This window comes from Bidens hawaiensis, unplaced genomic scaffold, assembly GCF_021521415.1.
Source record: "Bidens hawaiensis isolate Kalapana, Puna unplaced genomic scaffold, B.hawaiensis_p1.1 tig00011475_1, whole genome shotgun sequence".
Taxonomy (NCBI): domain Eukaryota; kingdom Viridiplantae; phylum Streptophyta; class Magnoliopsida; order Asterales; family Asteraceae; genus Bidens; species Bidens hawaiensis.
The window spans coordinates 96,289-109,190 of record NW_027491898.1 but is presented as its reverse complement, the minus strand read 5'-3'; the positions used below and the strand labels follow the sequence as shown (position 1 = coordinate 109,190).

Sequence of the window (12,902 nt, the reverse complement as noted above, 5' to 3'; positions counted from 1 at the left end):
TCTATTTTGATTAAATATACAAATATTTTAGTTATATTGATATACATAACCACATGTTTTTAATTTCTATCATTCAGGTAATTAGTTATTTGATTAAAGAATGAATTGATATGTTTTGATTATATATTGACACAAATATGTTTCATTAAAAATAGAAGAATTGTTTGAATGGGAAATTTTATGCTAGAAATGAATCTTCAAATGGCATGTGTCCCCAATTAATTTTTTTTATTAGAATGTGTAGATGTATATTAAAAGTGTAGATTTGAATTTGGTGGATAACTATCCTCAAGGTTTATTAATTAAATGATTAACCCCACACATCTATTTGCATACGATACCCCACAATTTCATTTAGTTACGTCATTAACCCCACACATCTATTTGCATACGTGATGTTAGACTGTCGCTATCTAGTCAAAAACAATTAAATCAAGGTCCTAATCACCTAAGCTAGTCAGGATAAGTAGGGTGTCGAACCACGAGGAGTATGTGGTCAGTGTAAAGTGTAAAAGATTCCTAACATTATGAAGTAATTCAATTAAAGTGCTGATCACACTAGCAAACAGTTGGGTTTGAATACTGATCAAGCAATTAAACAACTTTCAAACAATTAACAAAGACAAATCACACCCGGGAATCCAAGTACGTAACCTAACAGCAAACTCATGCAACTTAACAGATAAACTATCCTGTGTCAACTACAGACTGACTAACCGGTTAAACCTTAGGCATCTACGCTCGCTAACACACGGCACTGGTTATCAAATGGTCCATGCCAGTGTGACTCAACTAAGGGCAAACGTATACTTTCTTGCAATTAAAGTAATTATCATAGCAACTGGCACACTAATCGTTCTGATCGAAATAAACCTAAACTGAAGTTATGCACAATCATACTAGATATCAATACTCATAGATTAACATCAACGATAGTTAAAATCAATTCGTTTTTAATACATGAGAAAAACTGAAAGACACAACACTCTACATCCCGGGCATGACTCGAAGGAACTAGTCGCACATCGACGTCTCTCGGGCTTCAGTTATGATCTGGTATGACATGTATGATGCTTGGAGATGATTGGAAGTGATGGTAGCTCTCCTTATTGCTCTGAAAATCTCCTGGAAGGTGAATTGGGGCGTCTAAGGTCGTCAAAACAAGATATAACATCAAACCCTAACTTTCCAATTGGTGGGGACCGTCGCTTAGCGTGATGGTCACCCTCCATGGACCGTCATGCTACGCGAAGGTCCAAGAAAACTTCATATTTAGATTCTTCTCGTCGAGAAACCCAAAATTCATATATTATGGGTTCCGTAACTCATTTTCTAGCCCAGGATATACTCGTTTTACTTTCTGGTCGCTTTTTGTGAACCCATCTTGTTCAGTTTTAGTATCGGCTTTAGGTTTCTCATCCATATTCTTCCCGAGTCCTTCTAACACTTCCCAAGACTTCAATTTATGCTTCGGTTTTCCCGAGATATGATTCCATACTCGTACAAGTCTCCAATTTAGCATCTTTAACGATTAATGACCTGAAATACAAAAACACGTATGAAGTACCAAAGTTCTAACAATATACTAAACAAAACTATATAATTAACACACTAATATATATACAAATACCCGAATATCAATACGATACCCCACAATTTCATTTGGTCATGTCATTAACCCCACAACTTTTTACATGATAACCCTTAAGTTCCATTAATTGCACAATTAACCTCACAAGTGCTTAATATGATAACCTTCATATTTCATTAAATTACACAAACAACCCTACATGTTATCAATATGGTATGAACCAATACCATAACGAACCAAACCAATCATGACCGAGTTCTCGTCGTGTCCCCACCACAACACGCAGATTTAAAGCAACTATGTACCTATTCATGTTGCTATTTGAAAGCATGTGCCATTATTACCACCATGTCCCATCCATGATGCGCGGTTTAATTATTAGCACCAAATCTATAATATATACTTACCAAAACCAGATAACTCTTAAACGGGTTATAACGTCTCATTAAATTAAAAATTAATCTTACCAATTATTTGATATAAAAATCTTATAAAATAGAGATACACTAAAATTTAATATCCAATTTAAAAAGAAAAATATATTATTTATAATTAATAAACAATTTTATAGTAAAAAACATAAATGGGTCATGGGTCACCAAATCTAAATATCTTTTAAATAGGTTATAACATATCATTTATTTATGAAACCATTTCATCATAAAACTCTAAGTATATTATTAACTTTCTTATAATAAAGAAAATTAAAATCCAAAAAATATATATTAAAAAATGAAAAATGTAAAATAACCATTCTCTCAAGCCATCATATTGCTTTATTTGTAAATGAAGGCTTGTCACACACTTGACACGAATTCACGGGTAAAGGTCTCACCAAACTCAGATAGCTCTTAAACGGGTTATAACATCTCATTAAATTAAAAATTAATCTCATCAAATATTTGATAAGAAATCTTATAAAATAAGGATATACTAAAAATTAATATCCTATTTTATTTAAAAAAAGATATTATTTATAATTAAGAAATTTTATAATAAAGAAAACAAATGGGTAATGGGTATCACCAAACCCAAATAACTTTTAAACCGGATTATAATATATCATTTATTTGTGAAACCATTTTATCATCAAACCTAAAGAATATTAATTATTAACTTTCTTACAATAAATAAAATTAAAATCCTAATATATATGTATAAATATCAAAAACGAATAATATAAAATAATCCCGTAATACGGAGGTAAAATCTAGTTTTAATTATAATTCGATTCTAGTTCCTTGAAATACCCCACGAATTATTGTGAAACACACAAGTTGACGCTTAAATCAAAGTCAACTCATCCATTTGCATCTTATTAAACTATTTTCTTTACCTTTTGCTTTAATTTTTCACATGTTCACTTAACAAATATCCTTTTAAGTTACTTCATATATAACATTATTTGAAACAAAAGAGAAAAGAAGATGAGAAAAATAAGAGAGTGCATAATCTATTTAATCTTTTATCACTGAAGGGGCATTAATAATAGTGTGGTACTGGGGATTTGTTTTGGACATACCATCGCTTAAGGATGACAATGAATCAGGTTATGGACATGCTTAGGCCGTCACGTCATCATACTTGATCCGTCACGTATCGGACATACCCACAAATTTCGATTATACTATATACCTAAACCAAATCGGTTATTATATTCCTTAAATACTTAAAATAAGTTGAGTTGGTATGAACTAAGAATATAATTAGGTATATTATAGATAGTCTATAATTAGAATAATTTTTTTAAATCGAAAATGCTGGTTACATAATTAGTAAACGGGTGTACCACCAAATTTCATACCCGAAAAAAATTCAAAAGTAATCCCACAGTCCACACTTGGTCCATTTGGGAAGTTTTAGATTTCGGGTATTCCCAGCACGTTCTAATTTCATTGCCAACTTTACCGTCACTATACAAACACTACTGTTGTGCTATCCAAACACTACTGTACGTGTCACACAACTTGTATGGTATGGTGAAAAGTGGTCAGTCGAGTCTTTTAATAGTCATACGTGGCATATGATAAAATGAAAAGAAGGTAATACAAGTTATACGAAGGCCAAATCATATAACTCGTCTAATCTTTTAGCTAATAAAAAAACAGTGATTCAATACTAAACGTATGACTACTTTCACTCAATCATGTGACATCATAAGACAAAAGTGTTATAGGACCCATATGACCGGCCATCACGTGTAGACTTTTGGGTGGTGTGAGGAACACTTAGATAGTATCGTCTAAAAGCTACTCAAAACTCAAACTCAAACTCAAACTCAACTGATTGTTGTGAGTTCAGTCATCGAGTGCAGTACGGAACTCCAGCAATGAAGCTGTATTCGCATCCGATTAGCTCCTGCTCTCGTCGTGTTCGTCTCGCTCTCAACTTAAAAGGTTTATTTAGCTTCATCCAATATTTTTTATCACTGAAAACTTAATTTCTAACCTTGCTTTCTATTTATATATATATTTATAAATGTAAAATGTATATATGAAAGGAAATAGTAACTATATATTAATTAGTCATTGATTTCAGTATGTGTTTGTTTATGACCTTAACTGCAGGCCTCAAGTATGAATGCATCAATATTACCTCCTTCAATGATCCAGGTGAGAAATTATTAAACATTAATTCATTTCAGTTTTAACAGAAACTAATTAACGGTTTCAAATACAGAACTTCTAAAAGTTAACCCTATGGGATATGTGCCTGCACTTGTTGATGGCACTACTGTAGTTTCAGATTCTTATGCCATTATATTAGTAAGTGATAATTAATATTTGTTCTTCATTTAGCTTCCTTTTTAATTAATTTATAACTGACAGTATCTGGAAGAAAAATACCCACAACATGCTTTATTGCCTCAAGATCTTCTGAGAAAATCAATAAATTACCAGGTGAATAGGTTGTTGACTTTGACCAGTTGACCAATAGTCAAAGTACTAGGACCTTGGATGTGTTGACTTTATATATGGATTTGTCATTTTTGTTTGTACTAGGTTGCAAGTATTGTTTCTTTCAGCATTCAGCCTCTTCAGAATATGGTTTTAGTTGTGAGTAGAAACTTGTATTATGTCGAAGCACGAAATGGAATCTGACCTGACCCATGACGGAGCTTCCACGGATTTCGAGATGAATGAACCGCATCCTGGTCTGCTGATCCTCTCCTCCGGCTGCTCGCGATCTGCAGTGGCGTTTTGGGGGTGTGGAGGTGACCGCTAAGATGATCTTGAAGATCTCTTGTTCACAGACACAAAAACTGGTGGTGGCACCTACTGAGCATGACCCCATGATAAGGAGGTGAAGACCTCCTTATATAGAGTCTCATGGCCACCATCATGATACCCTAATGGGCCTAGCCCAATTAGGGCTACCTCCACAAACCTCCTCAGCCCAATAACAAATGTATTAGCCCATATAATAAAACAAACCAAATATAATAAATTTAGGATTGTAAACCGGGTTTAATACCATACCCCTACAAGCCCCCCCAAGTCCAGCGTTGCTCCTGGGCGCGCAAGCGCTTAGGTGGAGCGTTGGACTTTATAAGGTGTTAGGGCGGTTTTTTCCCTTTTATTCGGCCTTATCTTTATTGTCTTGAGTCTGGGAGATTTTCTCAATGATGGTGACGCGTTGTGATCCTTAGGATAATGGTGGTGTCGAGTTATAAGGATAATAAAGCTTGCGCGCGAGAGGCGTCTTACGAGCTGAGAAATAAAGCCTGCGCGCGAGAGGCGTCTTACAAGCTGGGTAATAAAGCATGCGCGCGAGAGGCGTCTTACAAGCTGAGCAATGAAGCCTGCGCGCGAGTGGCGTCTTACGAGATGAGAATAATAAAGCCTGCGCGCGAGAGGCGTCTTACGAGCTGAAAATAATAAAGCCTGCGCGCGAGAGGCGTCTTACGAGCTGAAAATAATAAAGCCTGCGCGCGAGAGGCGTCTTACGAGCTGAAAATAATAAAGCCTGCGCGCGAGAGGCGTCTTACGAGCTGAAAATAATAAAGCCTGCGCGCGAGAGGCGTCTTACGAGCTGAAAATAATAAAGCCTGCGCGCGAGAGGCGTCTTACGAGCTGAAAATAATAAAGCCTGCGCGCGAGAGGCGTCTTACGAGCTGAAAATAATAAAGCCTGCGCGCGAGAGGCGTCTTACGAGCTAAGAGTAATAACTGAGCTGGCGCGTGAGGCGACTTACGAGCTGTAATAATAACTGAGCTGGCGCGTGAGGCGACTTACAAGCTGTAATAATAACAGTAGCCTGCGCGCGAAGCGTCTTACGGCTGTAATAATAATGTAAACCTGCGCGCGGGGCGTCTTACGGACTGTAATAATAATGGAAACCTGCGCGCGGGGCGTCTTACGGGCTGTTAATAATAATAGTAGCCTGCGCGCGAAGCGTCTTACAGGCTGTAATAATAATGTAAACCTGCGCGCGGGGCGTCTTACGGGCAATGAAAGTAATGATAATAAAAGCTGGCGCGTGGCCGACGGGTTTATGAGGATTCCCAACCTTCAAGTATGGCGGGGAGCCGTATGGGAAATTGAGGATTCCCAACCTTTAAGTATGGCGCGGAGCCGTATGGGAAATTGTGAGGATTCCCAGCCTATGGCGCGGAGCCGTATGGGAAATTGTGAGGATTCCCAGCCTATGGCGCGGAGCCGTATGGGATATTATGAGGGTCCCCAACCCTTAAGTTTGGCGCGTAGCCATACGGGATATTATGAGGATTCCCAACCTTTAAGTTTGAGCTAAAGCTCATATTTTTGGGCTAAGGCCCTGACGTTTTAGAGTTAAGACTCGTCAACGCGTTTGAGCTTGGAGCTCACGCATGTATGTTTTACTTCGCTTTCTTTTTAATTTGATGTCAATATAATGTTGTCATATTGCTCAAATTAGTAAAAGGAAGTGCGAAACATGTATGCGAAAACTTGTATGCGGTGGCGCGAATGCAAAACTGATGTGGCGAAGTGATCGCCGGGAGCGCGCATGCGGAACCCGAAGTTGATACGCGCTGGGACGCGTAATCTAAAGATTTTGAATGCGTGAGCATCTGTGATGTGTGAGCATGCGTTACGCGTGAGCATGTGATATGCGTGAGCGTACTTGATGCTTGAGCATGCTTGATGCTTGAGCATGCTTGCTGCTTGAGCATGCTTGATGCTTGAGCATGCTTGCTGCTTGAGCATGCTTGATGCTTGGGCATGCTTATTGCTTGAGCATGCTTGATGCTTGAGCATGCTTGCTGCTTGAGCATGCTTATTGCTTGGGCATGTTTATTGCTTGAGCATGCTTGATGCTTGAGCATGCTTGCTGCTTGAGCATGCTTGCTGCTTGAGCATGCTTGATGCTTGAGCATGCTTATTGCTTGGGCATGCTTATTGCTTGAGCATGCTTGATGCTTGAGCATGCTTGCTGCTTGAGCATGCTTATTGCTTGAGCATGCTTGATGCTTGAGCATGCTTGCTGCTGGAGCATGCTTATTGCTTGAGCATGCTTGATGCTTGAGCATGCTTGCTGCTTGAGCATGCTTATTGCTTGAGCATGCTCTGCCTTCATGTCTGGGCGCGCGCGCGCGACCCGCTGAGGCGCAGAGTAATCGCCTGGGCGCGCGCGCGACCCGCTGAGGCGCAGAGTAATCGCCTGGGCGCGACCAGGCGATTACTCTGCGCCACAGCGGGTCGCGCGCGCGACCAGGCGATTACTCTGCGCCACAGCGGGTCGCGCGCGCGCCCAGGCGATTACTCTGCGCCACAGCGGGTCGCGCGCGCGCCCAGGCGATTACTCTGCGCCTCAGCGGGTCGCGCGCGCGCGCCCAGGCGATTACTCTGCGCCACAGCGCGCGCGCGCGCGCCCAGGCGATTACTCTGCGCCTCAGCGGGTCGCGCGCGCGCCCAGGCGATTACTCTGCGCCTCAGCGGGTCGCGCGCGCGCGCCCAGACATGAAGGCAGAGCATGCTCAAGCAATAAGCATGCTCAAGCAGCAAGCATGCTCAAGCAGCAAGCATGCTCAAGCATCAAGCATGCTCAAGCAATAAGCATGCTCCAGCAGCAAGCATGCTCAAGCATCAAGCATGCTCAAGCAATAAGCATGATCAAGCAGCAAGCATGCTCAAGCATCAAGCATGCTCAAGCAATAAGCATGCCCAAGCAATAAGCATGCTCAAGCATCAAGCATGCTCAAGCAGCAAGCATGCTCAAGCAGCAAGCATGCTCAAGCATCAAGCATGCTCAAGCAATAAACATGCCCAAGCAATAAGCATGCTCAAGCAGCAAGCATGCTCAAGCATCAAGCATGCTCAAGCAATAAGCATGCCCAAGCATCAAGCATGCTCAAGCAGCAAGCATGCTCAAGCATCAAGCATGCTCAAGCAGCAAGCATGCTCAAGCAGCAAGCATGCTCAAGCATCAAGTACGCTCACGCATATCACATGCTCACGCGTAACGCATGCTCACACATCACAGATGCTCACGCATTCAAAATCTTTAGATTACGCGTCCCAGCGCGTATCAACTTCGGGTTCCGCATGCGCGCTCCCGGCGATCACTTCGCCACATCAGTTTTGCATTCGCGCCACCGCATACAAGTTTTCGCATACATGTTTCGCACTTCCTTTTACTAATTTGAGCAATATGACAACATTATATTGACATCAAATTAAAAAGAAAGCGAAGTAAAACATACATGCGTGAGATCCAAGCTCAAACGCGTTGACGAGTCTTAACTCTAAAACGTCAGGGCCTTAGCCCAAAAATATGAGCTTTAGCTCAAACTTAAAGGTTGGGAATCCTCATAATATCCCGTATGGCTACGCGCCAAACTTAAGGGTTGGGGACCCTCATAATATCCCATACGGCTCCGCGCCATAGGCTGGGAATCCTCACAATTTCCCATACGGCTCCGCGCCATAGGCTGGGAATCCTCACAATTTCCCATACGGCTCCGCGCCATACTTAAAGGTTGGGAATCCTCAATTTCCCATACGGCTCCCCGCCATACTTGAAGGTTGGGAATCCTCATAAACCCGTCGGCCACGCGCAAGCTTTTATTATCATTACTTTCATTGCCCGTAAGACGCCCCGCGCGCAGGTTTACATTATTATTACAGCCCGTAAGACGCTTCGCGCGCAGGCTACTATTATTATTAACAGCCCGTAAGACGCCCCGCGCGCAGGTTTCCATTATTATTACAGTCCGTAAGACGCCCCGCGCGCAGGTTTACATTATTATTACAGCCGTAAGACGCTTCGCGCGCAGGCTACTGTTATTATTACAGCTTGTAAGTCGCCTCACGCGCCAGCTCAGTTATTATTACAGCTCGTAAGTCGCCTCACGCGCCAGCTCAGTTATTACTCTTAGCTCGTAAGACGCCTCTCGCGCGCAGGCTTTATTATTTTCAGCTCGTAAGACGCCTCTCGCGCACAGGCTTTATTATTTTCAGCTCGTAAGACGCCTCTCGCGCGCAGGCTTTATTATTTTCAGCTCGTAAGACGCCTCTCGCGCGCAGGCTTTATTATTTTCAGCTCGTAAGACGCCTCTCGCGCGCAGGCTTTATTATTTTCAGCTCGTAAGACTTTATTATTTTCAGCTCGTAAGACGCCTCTCGCGCGCAGGCTTTATTATTTTCAGCTCGTAAGACGCCTCTCGCGCGCAGGCTTTATTATTTTCAGCTCGTAAGACGCCTCTCGCGCGCAGGCTTTATTATTCTCATCTCGTAAGACGCCACTCGCGCGCAGGCTTCATTGCTCAGCTTGTAAGACGCCTCTCGCGCGCATGCTTTATTACCCAGCTTGTAAGACGCCTCTCGCGCGCAGGCTTTATTTCTCAGCTCGTAAGACGCCTCTCGCGCGCAAGCTTTATTATCCTTATAACTCGACACCACCATTATCCTAAGGATCACAACGCGTCACCATCATTGAGAAAATCTCCCAGACTCAAGACAATAAAGATAAGGCCGAATAAAAGGGAAAAAACCGCCCTAACACCTTATAAAGTCCAACGCTCCACCTAAGCGCTTGCGCGCCCAGGAGCAACGCTGGACTTGGGGGGGCTTGTAGGGGTATGGTATTAAACCCGGTTTACAATCCTAAATTTATTATATTTGGTTTGTTTTATTATATGGGCTAATACATTTGTTATTGGGCTGAGGAGGTTTGTGGAGGTAGCCCTAATTGGGCTAGGCCCATTAGGGTATCATGATGGTGGCCATGAGACTCTATATAAGGAGGTCTTCACCTCCTTATCATGGGGTCATGCTCAGTAGGTGCCACCACCAGTTTTTGTGTCTGTGAACAAGAGATCTTCAAGATCATCTTAGCGGTCACCTCCACACCCCCAAAACGCCACTGCAGATCGCGAGCAGCCGGAGGAGAGGATCAGCAGACCAGGATGCGGTTCATTCATCTCGAAATCCGTGGAAGCTCCGTCATGGGTCAGGTCAGATTCCATTTCGTGCTTCGACATATTACATTTTGAACAACTTTGACGCGGCCTTTTTTTTTTGTCATCATTCTCTTATTTCGGTTTTTACCGTGTTTAAATCGAACAGAATTATATTGGGGAAATTGTTAGTCCGGAAGAGAAGCTTCCGTGGGCTCAACATCATATCAGGAAAGGTTTAGTGGGTAAAGATAAAAACATCTAATTTTTTATGTATGTGAAAGATATTTTAAAGTCAAATTATTTCAAAGTGCAACATTAATGTTTTGTTAACTATGATTTTTAATTATGTGATCACTTTTGCAGCTCTTGAGAAGCTGTTAGTGAACTATGCGGGAAAATATGCTACTGGTGATGAAATATATCTGGTATATATATTGCAACAAATAATGACTTACATTCGTTTGATTGTAACATCTATGAATAAATTGATGTTGTGTCATTGAGTACTTGCAGTCAGACTTGTATTTGGCACCTCAACTTGGTAATGCAATCAATAGGTTCAAGCTTGACATGGTATTTCTACTCTCAAGTTACTAATATGCCAACTTTATCTTTTTAGTATTTAATAATATATCCACTGATTGGTGCAGACCGAGTTCCCGCTCCTAGTTAAACTGCACAAGGTTTACAATGAAACGCCGCCTTTCCAACAGATTTTGGCTGAAACAGGTTCCACAGCAGTTTTTTATTATTATTATTATTATTATTATTATTATTATTATTATTGCAAAAAAACTATGTTAGTTTATGCATTAAAAACAATTACTTTCAGCTCGTTCGACCAATTAACGCATACTCTTTTTAGCTAATCATTTTTCTATATGACCTGTTCAAAGAAAAACACAACCCATATGTATTTAAAAGCAAATGAGTAGAAATTGTCACAAATTATAAAAAATTAAAAAGACACCAAACTCGCCATTTTTTTCTTTTTGTAAGTATATAAAATGAGGGATTCTGCATTAGGTTACATATTTTTTACAGGGTCAATACAACCAATATACTTATTATACATAAAAATAAGGTCTCTCAAGTCTCAACCTAGTTTTGTTGTATTAAAGTATGCCTGGTAATCTTGACCCAAAGATACATAAATGGGTCAATTTGGCCCACACCCATTATGATCTGAACTTAACTAACACTTTTTAAGTTGGCCCGTACCCGTTCTGACCTGGCATGCCGCCCCGCCCGTTTTGCCAAGTCTATATTAAAGTATGTAAACTTGTCAAATTACATGAAATGCCCCGCAAAACATGTTCTAGTATCATATTAAAATCCCTCAAATTGACTAAATGTCAAGTTTGTGAAAAAAGTTTAGAATAATAACTTGCTCTCTCTTTAAATCGATCAAAATAAGGAAGTGTTTTGTTTTTTGGTGTTTACGCTATTTAAAGGCTAAATTACTTCTTTTTTTCTTTTGAATATCCCAAATTATGATCTGGGTTCATCAAAACTAAGACCGTAGCTAACTTTTGCAATTTTATGCTCAGAATTTTGAAAAACTTGAGATTTGACATTGTGTTAATGCTTTATATTCAGACACATCGGCTTCTAATATTATCAAGCTACCGGAGGCTTAAAGAGTTAAGACACATCATTACCACGTTCGATTTAAGAAGGCACTTGAATAAAAACTCGGAGCTTTAGCCTTTGGCTGTGGCATGTAATGTTGTACGTTGCATGTTGTGTGTTGTATACTTTATGTTAAAATGTTTTAGTTTATCACATGAAGGTTGTTGGGTATATAATGAACATAAGAAAATCAAACATTGGGTCGTAGTCAGTGACAGAACTAGAAATTTTTTTACGTGCGGTCAATATACATATACATACAGTCATACATATTAGAAACAAATAACGAACAATGAAAAAATAACACTAGCGTATAATAATAGCTTTTTACTTATATAAAAATAATAAAAGAATAATAAGATCAAAATGCTAAACTTTTTTTTTAATTCAAATATACGAATAAAGTAAAAATAAATAAAATGTAAAATAGGAGTTAAATAAAGGATTTTTTTTTAGAACTGTAAAAGGGTTTTGTTAAATTGTTAACCATTTGTATATTATTATTACACAGTTTGTATCCGAAAATAATTGATTAAAACTTTTAGAGATATACGTAAAAGCATCGATCCATGAGCTAAGACTTAGACATAGGCTTTTCAATAGTTTGATTTAATTATAAAATATTATATATTAAAATAAACACTCATCGTTTCTTCTGCATATCATCTTCTTCAATCATCACCTTCTTCATTTGCAACAGAGATAAAACACATAATTCAAATTTCCGGTGATTTTTTTTACATTTTCTTCTATTACTTCAGTACACTTTATAGCTAGTACTCTCCAACAAACATTTTTGGGGGTCAAAATAAGAAAAAACCTATAGAATAAAGAAACAAAACGTGAATGGCCGGAGCATGACCGGAGGGTCAACGGACTCCCCGGACCCTCCTGTAGTTCTGTCACTGGTCGTAGTGAAATCCAAACAGATCCTATTCTTGAAAGCTTGATCATGTATAAGTAGAGGTTTGGGTTTAAAACCGTTTCATCCAAACGGTTCCCAAACCAACCCAAACCACCAGTTTCAGGACCGGTTCCCCTTAAGATCGACCAAACCGGTTTTAAAACCGAACTGGTTTGAGAAAAACCGGTTGAAAACCGGCTAAATCTGGTTTATAAACCGAATCGAACCAACGTGACCAAGCCGACCTATCTTGTGTCTAAACCGGTTTATAAACCAAACGGGTTTGAGTCAACACGGTTTTGACCAGCCATTGACCAAACCGGTTTGGTTTATAAACCGGTTCTATTTGGGTTTAAAACCGGTTTTGTACACCTCTATGTATAAGATACTCAGCA

General features: G+C 40.0%; 1 protein-coding gene across 1 annotated transcript in view; it reads left to right on the top strand.

Moving 5' to 3' along the window:
• LOC143538119 (glutathione S-transferase zeta class-like) overlaps positions 1-11,611 on the top strand; it is a 275,556-nt gene extending 263,945 nt beyond the window's left edge. The window contains exons 2-11 of the mRNA XM_077031742.1: positions 3,919-3,987; positions 4,159-4,203; positions 4,271-4,356; positions 4,420-4,491; positions 4,594-4,647; positions 10,138-10,213; positions 10,335-10,396; positions 10,485-10,544; positions 10,622-10,700; positions 11,571-11,611. Coding sequence (XP_076887857.1) covers positions 3,921-3,987; positions 4,159-4,203; positions 4,271-4,356; positions 4,420-4,491; positions 4,594-4,647; positions 10,138-10,213; positions 10,335-10,396; positions 10,485-10,544; positions 10,622-10,700; positions 11,571-11,611 — 642 coding nt within the window. The 5' untranslated portion in view covers positions 3,919-3,920. The remainder of the gene's footprint in view (positions 1-3,918; positions 3,988-4,158; positions 4,204-4,270; positions 4,357-4,419; positions 4,492-4,593; positions 4,648-10,137; positions 10,214-10,334; positions 10,397-10,484; positions 10,545-10,621; positions 10,701-11,570) is intronic.
• The last annotated feature ends 1,291 nt before the right edge of the window (positions 11,612-12,902 follow it).